At 46.3% G+C, this 15,243-nt stretch overlaps 2 protein-coding genes across 11 annotated transcripts in view; one reads left to right on the forward strand and one right to left on the reverse strand.

Annotated features, from left to right (window-relative positions):
* The window catches only part of CRYBG3 (crystallin beta-gamma domain containing 3), a 127,163-nt gene extending 123,851 nt beyond the window's left edge, over positions 1-3,312 (forward strand). The window contains exons 21-22 of the mRNA XM_002684681.6: positions 694-853; positions 1,644-3,312. Of these exons, the coding sequence (XP_002684727.3) occupies positions 694-853; positions 1,644-1,732 (249 nt within the window). The 3' untranslated portion in view covers positions 1,733-3,312. The remainder of the gene's footprint in view (positions 1-693; positions 854-1,643) is intronic.
* Positions 1-15,243, reverse strand: part of RIOX2 (ribosomal oxygenase 2) — a 37,492-nt gene that overhangs the window by 1,050 nt on the left and 21,199 nt on the right. For 4 of the 10 annotated variants that reach the window (XM_024991313.2, XM_024991317.2, XM_024991315.2 and 1 more), the window contains 7 exons: positions 11,806-11,909; positions 8,459-8,561; positions 7,572-7,740; positions 5,666-5,754; positions 4,338-4,421; positions 3,596-3,712; positions 831-941 (listed from right to left, as the gene is read on the reverse strand). In XM_024991313.2, coding sequence (XP_024847081.1) covers positions 831-941; positions 3,596-3,712; positions 4,338-4,421; positions 5,666-5,754; positions 7,572-7,740; positions 8,459-8,561; positions 11,806-11,909 — 777 coding nt within the window. 10 annotated transcript variants of the gene reach the window in all.

Consider the following 15,243-nt stretch of genomic DNA (forward strand, 5'->3'; position numbering starts at 1 on the left):
CCATGGACTATACATATACAGTCCATGGAATTTTCCAGGCCAGAATACTGGAGTGGGTAACCTTTCCCTTCTCCAGGGGATCTTCCCAACCCAGGAATCGAACCCAGATCTCCCGCATTGCAGGTAGATTCTTCACCAGCTGAGCCACAAGGAAAGCCTAAGAATAAAGCCCAAGATCCAGGGGATCTTCCCACCCCAGGTTCAATTCCTGGGTCAGGAAGATGCCCTGGAGAAGAAAAGGCAACCCATTCCAGTATTCTTGCCTGGGAAATCCCGTGGACAGAGGATCCTAGTGGGCTACAGACAGGTGGGATTGCAAGAGTTGAACACGACTTAGTGACTGAACCACCACCACACTGAGACTTACATGGTTTCTAAAATGATATGTGATTTTCTGATACTCATCTGTACCATGGAAAATTATGATTCCTTCCAACCACAGCAGTTTGAGGTTCAAGGGATCACAGGAAAAAAAAAAAAGTACCTCTAGTTCAGTAGGTTTATTTCCATACTATCGCCTTCCCTCAGCCATAACAACTTAAAAAATTGACTGAGATAATAATTTTAGATTTAGGTTCAGGTCTTGTTTTCTTTTTAGATGGGCTTGTCTGATTCACTCACATGAAAGAAAAAAGGCTCAGTCCAGCTGATTTTAGCAATGTAGTACTGCCAATGTATTTCTTGACCTTTCAGGCCAGTGACACATGTCTCGATGTCATCGGTGGTCGAGACACACCTGGAGCTAAAGTCGCCCTCTGGACCGAACATGGGCAGTTCAGGCAGAAGTGGAGACTGAACAGAAATGGAACCATCAGCTCCTACCTCAGTGATCAACTGGTCCTTGATGTTAAAGGTAGGCCTATGACGAAAGCCAGTGTGTTGTGTCCTTGGATATTCATTTTGAATTCCAAACCTCCACCTCCTCCTGGGTAAAAGAAGCCCTTATGTATAAGGGAAATATTAAGTCATTTTTAATTATACTTGAAAAAGCTGATATGCCATTTTAACAAACAACAAGCAAAACAATTAGCTATAGGTGGATCAAAAGCCTAAGGACCAAGCTTATGAAGGTTCTTATCAGTAGAGTGGTAAAATTTTCATTTGCTATGTGATCTTTGAGAACATTTCGAAATGTGAAGCATCACCAACCGTAACATGTCATCTGGTCCCTAAAGAAACATCTCTGACTTTCTGTTCTGAATTGTGTGGTTCTTAAAATTTATAGTAGGTATCATTTAAACTCACTTTTGAATTCAACAAGGTCAGGGTGAATATTATTCGGTGCTGTTGCTCTAATTGGGTTAGTCACAGCCACTCTTGGTGTAGAAACAAAAATGCAGTGTGACACTGAGCCAGAGCGTGCTCAGAGCACTGTGTTCTTAAGAATCCCATTGTTAGGGCACATCATTTATACATCTATATATTATACTGCTTAGCCTTTCAATCACTCCTGTGAGGTCTGGTTTGAGGTGAACAGATACACCTGTTTAACCTCAGTTTCCCATTTCAGACCATCGCTTTTATAAAGACATATGAATCTACCCCACCAGCAAGTGGGCTGAACGAAAGCCTTCTGACAGTTGTGAAATCGTTAAGCACCTGTGTGAATAAATTAATCTTTCCTTTTGGAATTGCTGTTTTAGGAGGAAATTATTATGACAAAACTCACGTAATTGTAAACCAGCCCCTGGAGGGAGAAGAAACACAGAAATGGGACATTGAAATATTGTGACAGAGTCCGCAGTGTCCCTGGGAGAGCATGGAGGGAGGAGGGCCCTCATGCCCTGTGGAAACGACCTGCCCATCCTAGGCTCTGGGACCACTGAGTGGAATGGGCTTCTCCCCCAAACGTGAAGACTGTTGCTCTTCACCATGGAAGAGCTCAAAATATGCTTGCCAGCTAGTAGGCGTTCCTGTGAAGAATGCATTATGATGTCTGTGGAAGGTTCTACTCCCGCTTGATCTCCAGCTTCGGTGAGCAGGTTTTTTGAAGTCTGTTTTCTCTTTCTACCAAACACAAATCCTATTCCTGATAGTTACAGGACACTGCTGATGCTATCACCCTCTATTAGCTATTAACAACTAAGTGTGTAGCTGAGTGCCAGGCACAGGGAAGCGAAGTCCGACAGGTCAAGTCATACTTTTAAGAAGATGAATACTTTTTTCACAATATCTGAAAACATATTTAATAAAGCTTACTGTTAAGCTACTGTATTAGATATGCATTAAGAGTTCTCTCTTGAAGCTTTTATATGAAGTACCATAAGTGTTCACCTCAGCAAGTACAGGAGTGTTTTCTGTTGCTATTCTTTGCCTGATCCTTTAAACTAAAAATGCACAAATAGCCGGTGGCTGTCCCTTCTCTCTCGGATGACAACGCTAACCAGGGGTCACTCCTATCCTGGTGCTGACCCCCCCTGATCTACCCTCAAGTGTTTATAAGGAAGGACTCTGTCACCTACGTATAATAAATTTTCCTTTGCCTAAAGTAAAGGGAAATTTTAAGTTAAAACCAAGTAGTATTTCAGCCTTGACTATACCATTTTCCTTTACAAACTGTGACAAGAAACTCAGTTTTTCACTTCCATTTTAAATAGCTTTCATTCGAACAAAATCAGGTAGGATATTGTCTTGGACTTAGTCTCAAGTAAGCATTACCACCGTCACTATAGAATTCTCAAGCATTTTTCCCTCCTAAGTTTTAAACTTACACTGAGATAACTGTTCTCTTCATCCCCAACTTTTGCCAGTAAAGCGGAAAAATGTCTGCTCTATTTTTCTATAGAAAGATTAAATTTTCCAGTGATATTTTTAAAAATATCAATCTATATGCACTTTAGAATGTAAAGTAACAGTGAACTGTTTAAACTCAAAGACCCACTATTTTGACTATTTTTTATAGAGACTTGGTCTTTCCATGTAAATATTATTGGGGATTTTTTTTCCTTCAATCTCAGGCTCTTTCGTAATCTTTCAAACAACACCTGTAAAACACCCTTGCCCATAGATGTGAGTGCCTCTTATTAAATGCGGCAGTATTATTTAATGAAATTTGTTTTAGGGTAACTTTATTTTAATGGGGGGTGGGGGGGGCTTGTGTATACACAAAGGTATGGTATGTATATTTTCACTGTAAAAAACCAAGTTAAAAAATTTTCATGTTAATTGTTGTTTAAAATTTTTCTAGAGCCAGTGAGGCTCTTTAAAGAAGTTATTTCTTCCAAAGAACACCAGGTAATGACAGTTAAATTTACATTTATTGGAGCTGTGCCTTTTCTACCACACTGGATTAAATAAACTGGTCGAAATATGGCTTTTGTCACTTTCTGGGACATTGAGTAACTTGCTGTTCTTCTATGTACATCTGTTAGTACATATGGCCAACTGATCACCTGTAAGAGGTAGATCTCATTTTATTAAACACACAGGTAAGGAAAGGTACATTCATCGTGTCCTTGGTTCAAAGCAACAGGAGTCCCCAGCACACAAATCTCTGCAGAATCAAGTGTCCAGAATTTTACATATATATATTACTATTAAAGCAGCAAAGCCACTAGACTACTTGGATTAAACATTCTGTCCAGAGGGATAATACCAGGTTTTGCTTTTCCTCATCTGTAGTCAGCTTCAGGTCCTTGACAGAAATAGCTGAACTGTTCCAAATTTGCTTTAGTGCATCCATATATGATAGAGGAAAGCGAAGTCCATAAGACTGAAAAAAGATACACCAGTCATTTAAGTGGCATTTTCCATAATTCTCAATGCATCATTACTGAGATCCTTCATAAGAATGAAACTTGTTACAGGTAAGCTATTTATAAAAACTACAAACGATAATTAGATAACTTATAAAAGTCAATGATTCCCTTGTGAGAACTCACGAAAGGCCTATTAGTCATTTGGGGCTTCCCTGGCAGTCCAGTGGTTAAGACTCCACCTTCCAACGCAGGGGGCACGGGTCTGATCCTATAGGCTGTCGGGTGTGGCCCCAATTTTTTTTTTTTTAATTGCAGAGAAACAGCCCCTACTTGCCAAATCAAAATACATTAGAATTAAAGTCTTAAATATTAGTCATTTGAAATGCTTCATATTTGTTACTTTACACCTCCCCTACAAGGCCACAGGTCCCATGCCAGTGTCTTTTAAAGTGGGTACAGGTGTTTATATATTACAGAAATGTCTGACTTAACATTTCACAAATTGACAGCCCTTCACAGGGATAGTTAAGCCCACACTGCAGTCACAGAAAAGCCCATTACCCATACATCAAAGGTAATAGAGTCCTCCCATCAAGCACCAAACCAGAGCAAAAACATGCATTTTGGGTTGGAACAAACCTCTGTTTCATTTCCCATCATGTGTGTGTCTCTCCTGTTCCTTAAGGAATGATAGACGTAAACCATCTCCCCTCGAGTTTCATCCTTCAAAAGAACAAAAAAAGCTCTCAGCAACAAGCTACTGCCCACTGGGGTGCTAGGAGGCTTTTCCAGTAGTATAGGGCAACACCAAGAAAAATCTCAATGCCTCAGTGCTTAAGTGAAATTTATTGAATACTAAAGAATCTTTCTGGCAAAAAGTTGAGATGTAAACATGTAGATACATAAATACAAGTTATAATGACTATTTTTTAAATAGTTGTCGTAGATTACTATCTGTATGTAGCAAATAAGCACTTGTAAGTCATTTTTTAAAAAGATAATAGCCCCTTCAGAAACTTTCATGAAAAAACCATTTCTATTTCAACTTACCAATGAAACATTCAGGTTACTTCATTTAACCATACCAGCAACTCTTTGTGCATCATAAAAATTTAATATTCCTAGGTATACATAAATTTTCAATTTATGAACACCACAGAGTAAATATTAATTCTAAATACCAGCCATATGATCTATAAAAACCTTCCTTCTACTTAGAGTAGGCTTCCCCTCCCTCCGTGTCCACCCTACACAGGGAAGTTTACTGCCTCTTCCAGCACCTTGAGTCACTCCTTGTCCCCTCTTAGATGAGAATCAAACACAATGACCTAAAATAAACGCCTCAAACTAATTGATTATCAGAATAACTAGCTTTTTAAAAAAAAAAAATGAGGCTGTGGGAGCATATAATCTCAAGGTTTCCATATATGTTATATAGTTTTCACCAGGTTTGGCCCTGGTGGCTAGAACAGTCTGGTTATGGAGACATCCAGGTGCCCCTGACTCCCAACCTCGCCAGTCATTCACAGGCCCCTTCCCAGAAAGCTGATCAGGAGGAGCAGGGTGAAGCCACCAGGCATGGGAGAATTCCCAAGGGCTTTAGGGTTGTGCAGGGCACTTTCATAAAGGCAGAAGTCCCACACCAGAGGAAGACCAGAAACCTATACTGATAATTTGGCAAAGGCAACCTAGCCCTAATTAGGAGGCAGAGACCAGACATTAACCGCTAACTAGGGGAAGAAGCAGAGTTCTGTGGAGCTAAGGACAAACCCTCAAATGCCCAACAGGCAGGAAACTTCCGAACCGGAGCAGTGAGATCTGGGCATAATCTGATCTAGAGAGATGGGACTGAACTGTGAGGAGGAAGATTCCCAGAGGAGGTGGGCAGGGCCACCTGTCAGCCTGATAACCTGAGGCCCGCGATGGACATGCCTTGAGTGGAACCCTCTTCCCTTCTGGATACTCACGGATGGGTCCTGATAGGGTCCTACGGTGAGAACCACGTGGTCTCTAAACTGCAGTCTCACTGTGCTGTCCAACCCCGGAAGTTGTCCACCTAGAAAACCCAGAGAGAAAGCAGGCTCAAACTTGTTTGCAGGAGCAACTGTTTGGGAAAATTAGTTAACAATGTGCAGGTGAATCCAAGCATGGAGCATCTGCTCCAACTCAGATATTCACAGTGATGTTAAAAATACTGCTTACATCCCAAAGGACCTCATCCTTACACTGAAGACAGATGTCAACCAGATAAATAACTACAGAGGTTTCTAAGTTCATTAAAAGGCTGTCACCAGTACCGGGGGAGCACACACTATCACAATAGACTGGGCCACCCTGCCTTCTGCATGGAACGCTCTCACCGCTCCAATTTCTGTCCCTGGCTTGCTCCACATGTGGACTCTGAAAGGACTTCCTGAGCTCAAAGTGCACCATCCCTCCAATTACCAGTTACATGACCATGGCGAATTATTCAGTCTAGGTAGGTCAAGCACTGTGTCATAAAAACAAGCCACCTAATAAAGTGCACAGGAACAACTCTCTTTCCTAGGTTGGATTTAACTTAGTGAAAAAGCAGCCACTACAAACACATCAGCCTGACAGGCTGATCTGGTTGGAGACAGAGTTGAGGGAACTTAATATTGACAGTAAGGGCTAAGACAAGGAAAACTGGGACATAAGCTGATACTCAGAACTGAACTGTTCTGCTAAAGATTAAACCGTGTGCTGGGAAAATTGCTGTTTTGAGTGGATGCATCAAAAACATATTCTGAACTACTCCCCACCTCAAACTACAATAAACATGTTCATAGAATGAATGTTAGAAGGGACCTTGTAGATTGTGTGTCTCGCTGGTCCTCCACGCGTGATGGATAAGGCTTTTTGAAAAGTTAGTGAAAATGAGACTCTCCCTCTACCTGACCAAGAGAAGCAGGCTGAGAGCCAGCCTGGCACTCCCAGCTGTGTCTCCCTGTTCTGCTGAACACAGGCCATTCTAAAGCACCCCAACATTAAACATGGCCATGCTGTGACTATGCGAGACAGAGAAAATCGAGACCACTTCATCAACAGGCAAAAGGAAGGACACTGTCCAGACCACGGGACTGACCACACGTGCCCCACTCCTGGCTAGCCTGAGGGACTGCTGCTGCTTTACCAGTGGTCACTCCATCCTCACTTCACTCCTCCTGCTACCAACCATAACCAGGATTTACAGGAGACGCAATCTGAGAGTCTCTATTTCCCAACAGCATCCAACCCAGAGCAAAGCCCAACTTCCTGAACCCTCTTGAAATCACCTAACTCAAACCCAAATCCTAGAAATCCTTCCCTGCATTCCTTTTACTGAGATGTCTGCAGTCTCCAGCAGCGTGCTATCTCCCGTTACAAGTCAATAAACCCAGCTCTGTTAGACTACAGGAGCATGGTATAGTCTGTGCCCCAGAACACTGGTATCACCATCCACCCAGCAGTCTGTCCACATCATCTGTAACTTAAACCTGTCACAAACAGTCACCTGGGACTTGGGGAAGGTCTGTGATGATCCTGTGAATTCCTGTAGTTCACCTGCTGATGGCAACGTTTTACCCATCCCTGAGCTAATTTCCAACAAGATTATTTCAGTGTTCAAGTTCTTGAAACTTCCTGCAGATGATGAATTGCAGAGGGGCCATAAATACATACTTCTCACCCCAAACCACAGGGTTCTCATTCCCCATCAAGCAGCGTGTCCTGTCCAACCTTCACACACTAAGGACAGGCTCATGTTCACCCTGAAATCTTTCATACTTCCCATCAGCTCAAAGTGCACACCCAAAAAAGCATCAATATATTCCACATTAGCCCCTGGCCACCTAGAGAAACAGCAAGCCCTACCTGGTGCCACAAGCTTTGCTCTATCTCCCATATAGTAAGGTGGGAGTCTGTTCATAGCGAAATCCTTCTTCATGTCTGCAGAAGGCAGTTCTTTGGTGCCCTCCAGCCGGTCTGCAAGCATCCTCAGAAAGCCACTTAATCTTGTTGCAACAGCTATGCTTTCCGCCTGCTGGAAACACAGAAGTGAGTCCTGGCCCAGACTCCAGCCGCGCTCCTGCCCAGGCCCCGTCTCCAGAGTGCTGCAATGGGCACCACCACCCAGGACAAACACGGATCCACGCCACTCCCTTAAGGACAGCACCCCTTTATGTCCTCCTAACCACTGTTCCTCTGTAGCTGCCTACCATTTGCAAAAAAAAAGATCAATTTTTAGCATTTTGCCTGGAAAGAGGGCTCCCTGGGAATATGGTGCAGTCCTGGCCTTGCCTTTTGAAGAAAAAAATCACTATCTGAAGTGACCACTTCAGACAAGAAGGCACCTTTGCTCAACTCAGCCCTAATGCATCCATCATCTCAAAACCTGCCATCAGGGTAAAATCAGGATGGACAGGAAAGCCAGGGAACACACTGAGGCCAGGCTCTCCAGTGGATCTCTCCTAACTTGGGATCGCACATGTGCTGAGGCTATAGTTCCTGAGCCACATTAGTTATTCAAATATCTACTCAGTCAGCGCTCCCAGGGCCTGCTGCTGCCACCCTGAAATACAGGAAGTGGGCCATCTGCATACACCACTGTTCCTTTGGGTTGCAAGTAATGTGCAGCACTCTGTCGTTTGCAAACCACCCAGCCCAGGAGGAAACAAGCTTGGCTCATGGGAGAAGGGTTCCAGGGTCCTGAGCGGGGAGCCACAGCTGCCCCTCCCTCCCCACCTGCCTTCGCTCCTTACCAGGAGCAGCTGCCGGGGGATGCCAGCCCGGAGTGCCACGTCTGCCTTGGCGGTGTCAAACACGAGCCCCGAAATGGTGTCCAAAAGGAAATCTCCCCATGAACTGGAACACATGCCAAGTAAAAAAAAAAAAAATGAAAAACAAAACAATGAAAGCATAAGACATGTGGATAAAACACTGATTATAAAAGCCTCAAGCTACAAACTACACATCAATCCCCCTGCCCTGAAATCTCGAGTTCCAATAATTTCACATCAGTTCAGTTCAGTCACACAGTCGTGTCCGACTCTTTGCACTCAGCATAAAAACTTAAGAGCATTATCAATCACAGGCTTCCCTTTCTCCCCACCTCAGACACTCACATGCAAAGTTAAAGGTGGGAAGCTAGGCTTTATTCATGATTTATCTTAAATGTAAAGATAACAGAATTAATTACAGACTATCATAAAGTAGGAAGTTCAAAGGAACAATTTTTTTTTTTTTTAACGTTTTCAACTACATAACTGCCTTGACAGTTTTGCAGAAAAGTAACTCTCAATGATTAGAGGACCTAAAAAAATTTGTATGTGCAAAAAATCCAAAAAGCAATATATGTAGGGTAACAGCAAGATCCTGGACTGTGCAATTATCTGAACAGTTAAACATGACATTTTCCTTTGTTTCTTAGTAAAGGGAGGGGCACTGTTCTCAGTCAAATATCCAACATTAACAATTTCAAAATGATTTATTTTGCAACTTGTTAAACTCTAATGATGGTTTTACTGGGGTAGAAGAGAGAAGCCAGATGCCAGAAATACCATTTCAGGACCAGCGTCAGTGTTCAGCTACCTCTGCTTTTTCTGCGGGGCGTTCAGAATCACTCACTCCTCAATGTGTGTCAGTGTAAGATGCACACGCTGTGGGGATGCTCTCTCTATAAACACTTCTGAGCTGCTCAAAATGTCCCTCTGTGTCACCAGCAGATTTCAAATTGCTGGCTACATGCAAAATGGAAATTCACAGTATGACTTTTGCCTCTCACTCTGTAAGCAAAATTAACACTTTTATGCTTACCTCCTGGAAGTGGCAAAGGAGGACAAGAGCCACGTGAGAGACACTTCTCCCCCGGCATCCACTCCCACCTGGTGGCCTCATGGGTTTCTGACAAAATGCTACACCCAGCCTCACACCTTTGACTGAACGTAGACCTGGAGGACACATGTAGACCTCACAGCAGCATGAAATATTATCGTCCTTCGAGGGGTCCCAGGTATAAGTCACATAGCAGTAGCTCACGGAGTTAAAGTGCAGATATTACACTGAGCTCCATGCTCTTCTAGGAGACTGGATCTTGGGCTGCAGTTTAGAAACAACACCTCTGGAGGGTTTCACCTTCATAAATTGGTCAGATCAACATGCCACTATCTGAGAGAGCAGGCCCTAAAGGCCACCTTTGAGAACGCTTAGGGAAAGGCCGAATCTTCACCCTACCATAATGTCTTAAGGAGCGCCAGGACCAAAGCACAGGGCATCTCCGGGGAGCAGCGGCCCTCGCGTCACACCTGTCCTGTTCTAGCAGTGGCCCCACCGACAGGCACAAGTTGGCATCACAGTGCCCATCCTCAGACGGCAGGCATCCTCTCTAACTCAGGCAGCTCTTCCAGCCCTGCCGACTGCAGGGGCAGTGGGTGGGACCAGGGAAAGCTACCAGTTCTTCACCCCTGAGATTGGGAAACAGTCACTTGGTGGTGGCAAAAGCCAACGGGGTCAAGGAGGTGGAGGGAAGTCAGAGAAGTAACTGATGAGGCGACATTCCAATGTTGTGAGTAAATCAGGAACCGAGGAAGGAAAATGGAGTGAAAACTAAGGGAGCCAGAAAACCAGCTGATGGCTGCAAGAAAAACGAAAAAGAGGAAGAACTAGGGAAAGAGTGACAGCAATGACAGGACACCAGAGGACGGACGCTGATGGGGCTCAACGACGTGGCTGCCGAGGCCCAGAGCTGCTTCGGTCCAGAACGGGCTTCTGGTGCAGCCTCCCCACGGCCCGGTTCCCACTGCCCGCTCCCTCAGTCACCCTTGGAAATTTTCTCCCTCTGCAAGGAACCCAACCATGGTGAGAAGGCATTTTATACAAGAGAAACCTAAAACAAGCTCTCTGCCTTCAGGCCAGACTCCCGCTTAGTCCCTCCTGTCCCTTAAACACAGTGTTTCACTTCTCCTTGCAGAGCCAGATGAGGAGGCAGAGGAATGCTTGCTCTCTTGTTCTGCAAGTTACAGCTCTGAGGCTACGAAGACCCACTGCTCCTCAGGCCTGGAATGTCCCGTCCCACTCTGACCTCTGGGCCCACCTCCACTTACTCATCCCCTGGGCTCCCTCAGTTTGGGTGTCAAATCATTGCTGAAGCTTCCGTGATGCCCCAGCTTAGCTAACCACACCCCTCTGTGCTCCCAGGGACTCCTCCGCAAAGCTGTGATGGGACATGCCACACTGTTTGGGAACTACACACCTGTCTCCCCTCCTTCCACCATGACCAGAGTATAGGTCCTCCCAAAGCCCCTTCAGTCTAGCGCCTACCATCCCAGCAACCACTACAAGGCCCAGGGCTCATGATGAATAAACCAGTGATGGGCGCTTTTAATGGGACCTGGACTAGCCAGGCCACTGCTGTCACGAATCCACGGGCAGGGCCGCTGCCCGGGTCCTGTCACATGACAAGGCACTCGCTGAACTGGAACGTGGTTTTAATTGGAACTGTTTTCAGCACATGTGCTTCTAGGACTCACTGTTCCAGACGTCCTTTCCGACTTTAATGAACTGTAAAAACTGGAAACCTTAAAAGAGACCCAGAGGTTTCCGTGATGCAGAGTTTCTGTTCAGGGTGATGACAATGTTTCAGAAACAGACAGTGGGGATGGCTGCACAACAGCGTGAATGCAATTAGTGTCACTCAACTGGACGCTTAAAAGTGGATGAAATGGTCTACGAATATTTTGCCACAATAAAAAAACTTTTCTAATGGATAGAGTGAGTGGGTGGGGGTGGGAAGAGACTAGAAGTGCAGCATGGCGTCACAGACACACCGCCATACCCACAGCGGTGCCCGTCTTCCCGATCCCGGGATGTGGGCAACTCCCGGTGTTCTGTATGAGATGGGGTTATGACAGTTCAGGAGGAGGCCCAGATGAGAGGGTCAATGGCACAGGTGGGACACAGCAGGACTAGGAAGCCAGCAGGGATGGAGGAAGCCCTGGGGCTGGAGAAGCAGAAGCGATGCGACCACCTCTCACACCTCCTGATCCTGGCCACAGGCACCACAGCTCGGAGCAGAGCTGTCAGGGACGCGAGGTCAGAGGTGAGGGCTTACCTGCTCTGGTAGGTGCTGATGGTCACATGCGTGGAGTGGGCCAGGCCCTCAGGAGTGTCCGCCTGATGGATGGTCCCTCTGGGAAAGTACAGCAAGTCTCCCGGCTAGACGAGGACAAGGGGGAAGGGGTTAGTGGGGAGGGTGTCTTCTTGGTCCTTTGTAGAGGCTGTGAGTTTCAGTTCTGCGTTCTAGAAACCTCTGAGTGGTGACCAGGCAGTGGTCTGCATGCTGGGCTCTGTGGGGTCCACTGGTCAAGCTCTGCTGTGTCCGTGAGTCTGTCACCATGAACCCAATCCTAGAGAGGCTTCCGGTGCCTGAAGCCACTTTCTTTGTAAGCTGAGAACAGACACCTCTGAAACTAGCCCGGGATCAAGGTGAGAGCCTGTACCCGCCCTCCACATCCTTCAAAGTGGGTGGTGAGGAGGGACAGCTCTGGAGCTCACTGGCTGGGGACCCCAGCATGTTAATTAACCCCCCCGAGGCCTCAGTTCTTTTATGTGTAAAAGGGAAGCAACTGCCCCACATCTCACAGGATTACTGGAGTATTAAAGGAGACAACACAGCCAAAGCTCTTGGAGCAATGCTGGGCACATGGCTGTATTATAATTTTTATTTTACCCGCTGTCCCATTACAGTCTGTGTGGTCTCCCAAGCAGGGCCCACATCCATCCTGTATCCCAGGGCCTAACCCACCTAAGCATCTGGCACACACGGGCTCAATGGATGTTCGGAAGAAGGGACAAAAACCCTGCAGCCCTGCATCGGAGAATGAGCACTAGACGCAACCACAGCCCAGTCACGTCCTCCAGCAGGCGAGCCTCCCCACCCCGTCCGATTTCAAGCCGGTTAAGAGAAGTATCTCCCCAAACCACTCCTGCCCTGGAGCCACCACCTCCTGCCTGATCCCACCCAGACAGAACATTCTGTACAGCAGAAAGGAGAAGAGAGGGGGTCCTCAGAGTCACGTGTCTCCTCTCTGCAACCCAGGAAGTAGCCTGGCTCCCTGGCTACAACCAGGGGCCCTGGAGGAAGAGCTCAAGAAACATCATGAGATTTTTTATTTTAATGCTAAGATTTGCCTTAAAGCAATAAACAATATACAATTATGAGGTATTCATAGGAGCTATCTTGCCCTGAGTAACACCAACCTGACAGGGAAACTAGTCTTTCAAGTAAATCAATGCATCACTCATAATTACAGCTCTCATTTGTGAGTCTGAGTGCCTGCCCTGTGACGGAGGCCCTCACACATATAGCTCATCATCCATCTGTTTATTTATTCATCCCACAAACACCTGACCAACCCTTCTCCACTCACCCCGCCCATGCCAGACACCAGGCTAGGCGCCAGGGAGAGAGCACTGAACCAAAGAAAGCCCTGCCCTGATGGAACATGTTCCAGAGAAACCAACAAGCATTTGAGAAGGGAGAAGAGACATCAGCAATGAAGATACTCGAGTGGGGGCAAGAGGGATAAAAGAAAGCTGCAAATAAACAATGTTGAGTGGTGGTGAATGCAAAGAAGACAGAGTGAGGAGGATGATGCTGAGGTCAGTCAGGGTGGGTGTGTCTGGGGTACGAGGTGCTATTTTAGCCACTCTGCTAAGGTGACACTTCAGTAGAGACTTCAGGAAACGAGCAAGCCATATGGTGAAGAATCCACCTGCAATGCGAGAGACCTGGGTTCAATCCCTGGGTTGGGAAAATCCCCTGGAGGTGGGCATGGCAACCCACTCCAGAAATCTCACCTGAAGAATCCCCACTGACAGAGGAGCCTGGCAGGCAAAGAGTCGGACACGACTGAGTGACTAAGCACAGCACAGCCGTGCAGCGTCCTGGGGAGAAAGAGCAGGTGCAAAGGTGCTGCAGCCGGCACGTGCCTGGCAGGCTGAGGGGCGCCGGTGTGGCAGGAAGGCAGTGAGTGAAGCTGGGGATGGTGGAAGGTGAGGTGGGCGGGCAGCAGAGGGGTTAGATCACAGGGCCCTCTGGACCAGTTCAAGGACTTCGGCTTTTTTTCTGGGTTTAAAGAAGTCATTAGAGGTCTATGCAAAGGGTTCACAGGATCCCAAAAGGATCACCATGGCTGTTATGTCAGAAAAGTCTGCAAAAGGAACGCTAGATAGGAGGCTTTTGTATAAATCTGTGTCCAAGGATTTTTGCCCCAAACAAGCAGAATGGGGACACATGCGCAGGGAGGAGGCTGGGAACAGGGTAGGACATGAGACTTTGGTTTGGGGAAAACTGAATTTGCTGTATCTTTTTATCTTTCCAGGGGGAGGCATTAAGTAGGTAGCTGAATTATGAGTCTAGAGTTTAGATGTGGGCTAGAGAGCTAATACAGCATTGAAAACACATCAGTGTGGAAGGTATTTGAAACCTTGGGAGGGAATGCTCAGTGATCAAAGAAGTTCCAGGAAACAAGTCCTGCACCCCAGCTTACAGAAGCAGGAAGACTGAAGACATAACAGCAAAGGAGAATCTGAACAAGACAGTCAGGTGGAGAGGGAACCAAGGGACAGTCACATCCTGGAAGCCAGTGGAGCAGGTGGCAGTGGCCCACTGAGCCAAATACTGATGACAGGCAGACTGAGGTGGGGACCGGAGCAGACTGCAGTAGCTGACAGTGTGGAGGTGGCGGGCAGAGCAGTTCCAGGGGAACAATGGCCAAGTGCGCCTGCTGGAAAGGGTTCCCAAGAGTGGGAGAGAAGAGGAAATAAAGATAGGGCATGGTGGCAGGGTCTCCAAGAATGTCAACACCCTAACCTCTGGCATCTGTGAAGATTTAGGCTACATGGCCATGGTTAATTAAGGCTGCTGACGGGGGGCGGGGGGGATTATTCTGAATTAGCCAGGCAGGTCCAACGTAATCACAAATAGAAGAGGGTACTGGAAGAGAGAGGGCAGCATGAGAAAGACCAAGCTCCATGTTGCATAGAAGGGGCCATGTCGAGGAAGGGGCCGTAAGCCGAGGACTAGGAACTACCTCCAGAGGCTGGGAAAGCAAGGACAGGCTTCTTCCCTAGAGCCTCCAGAACACAGTCCTGCCGACACCTTGACTTCAGCCAGTGAAACCCCTCAGGGACCTCTGAACCACAGAACCACAAGACAATAACGTTTGTGGTGTTTTTTCAAGTCACTGAGTCTGTGCTAATTTGATAGGTAGCAATATATTGACAAATAGCCATTGCTTTCAAGCAATTTCACTGTAAAAGAAACATCAAAGTAGTATTTTTAAATATTTACAACCTATAAGATAAACATAATGATCTCCAGTTTAATAAAAAAATTGACACAGAGACCAAAATCTTGCCCAAGGACACGCAGCTCATAAGTGACAGCAGCTGAATTCAAACCCAGGTTTGCCAGATCCCCAAGCCACAGAGATGTGTTTCCATTATGGGGGGTTCTTCACCCCAAGACCCCAGGTTTGGCAGAAGT

This window comes from Bos taurus, chromosome 1 (assembly GCF_002263795.3).
Source record: "Bos taurus isolate L1 Dominette 01449 registration number 42190680 breed Hereford chromosome 1, ARS-UCD2.0, whole genome shotgun sequence".
NCBI lineage: Eukaryota > Metazoa > Chordata > Mammalia > Artiodactyla > Bovidae > Bos > Bos taurus.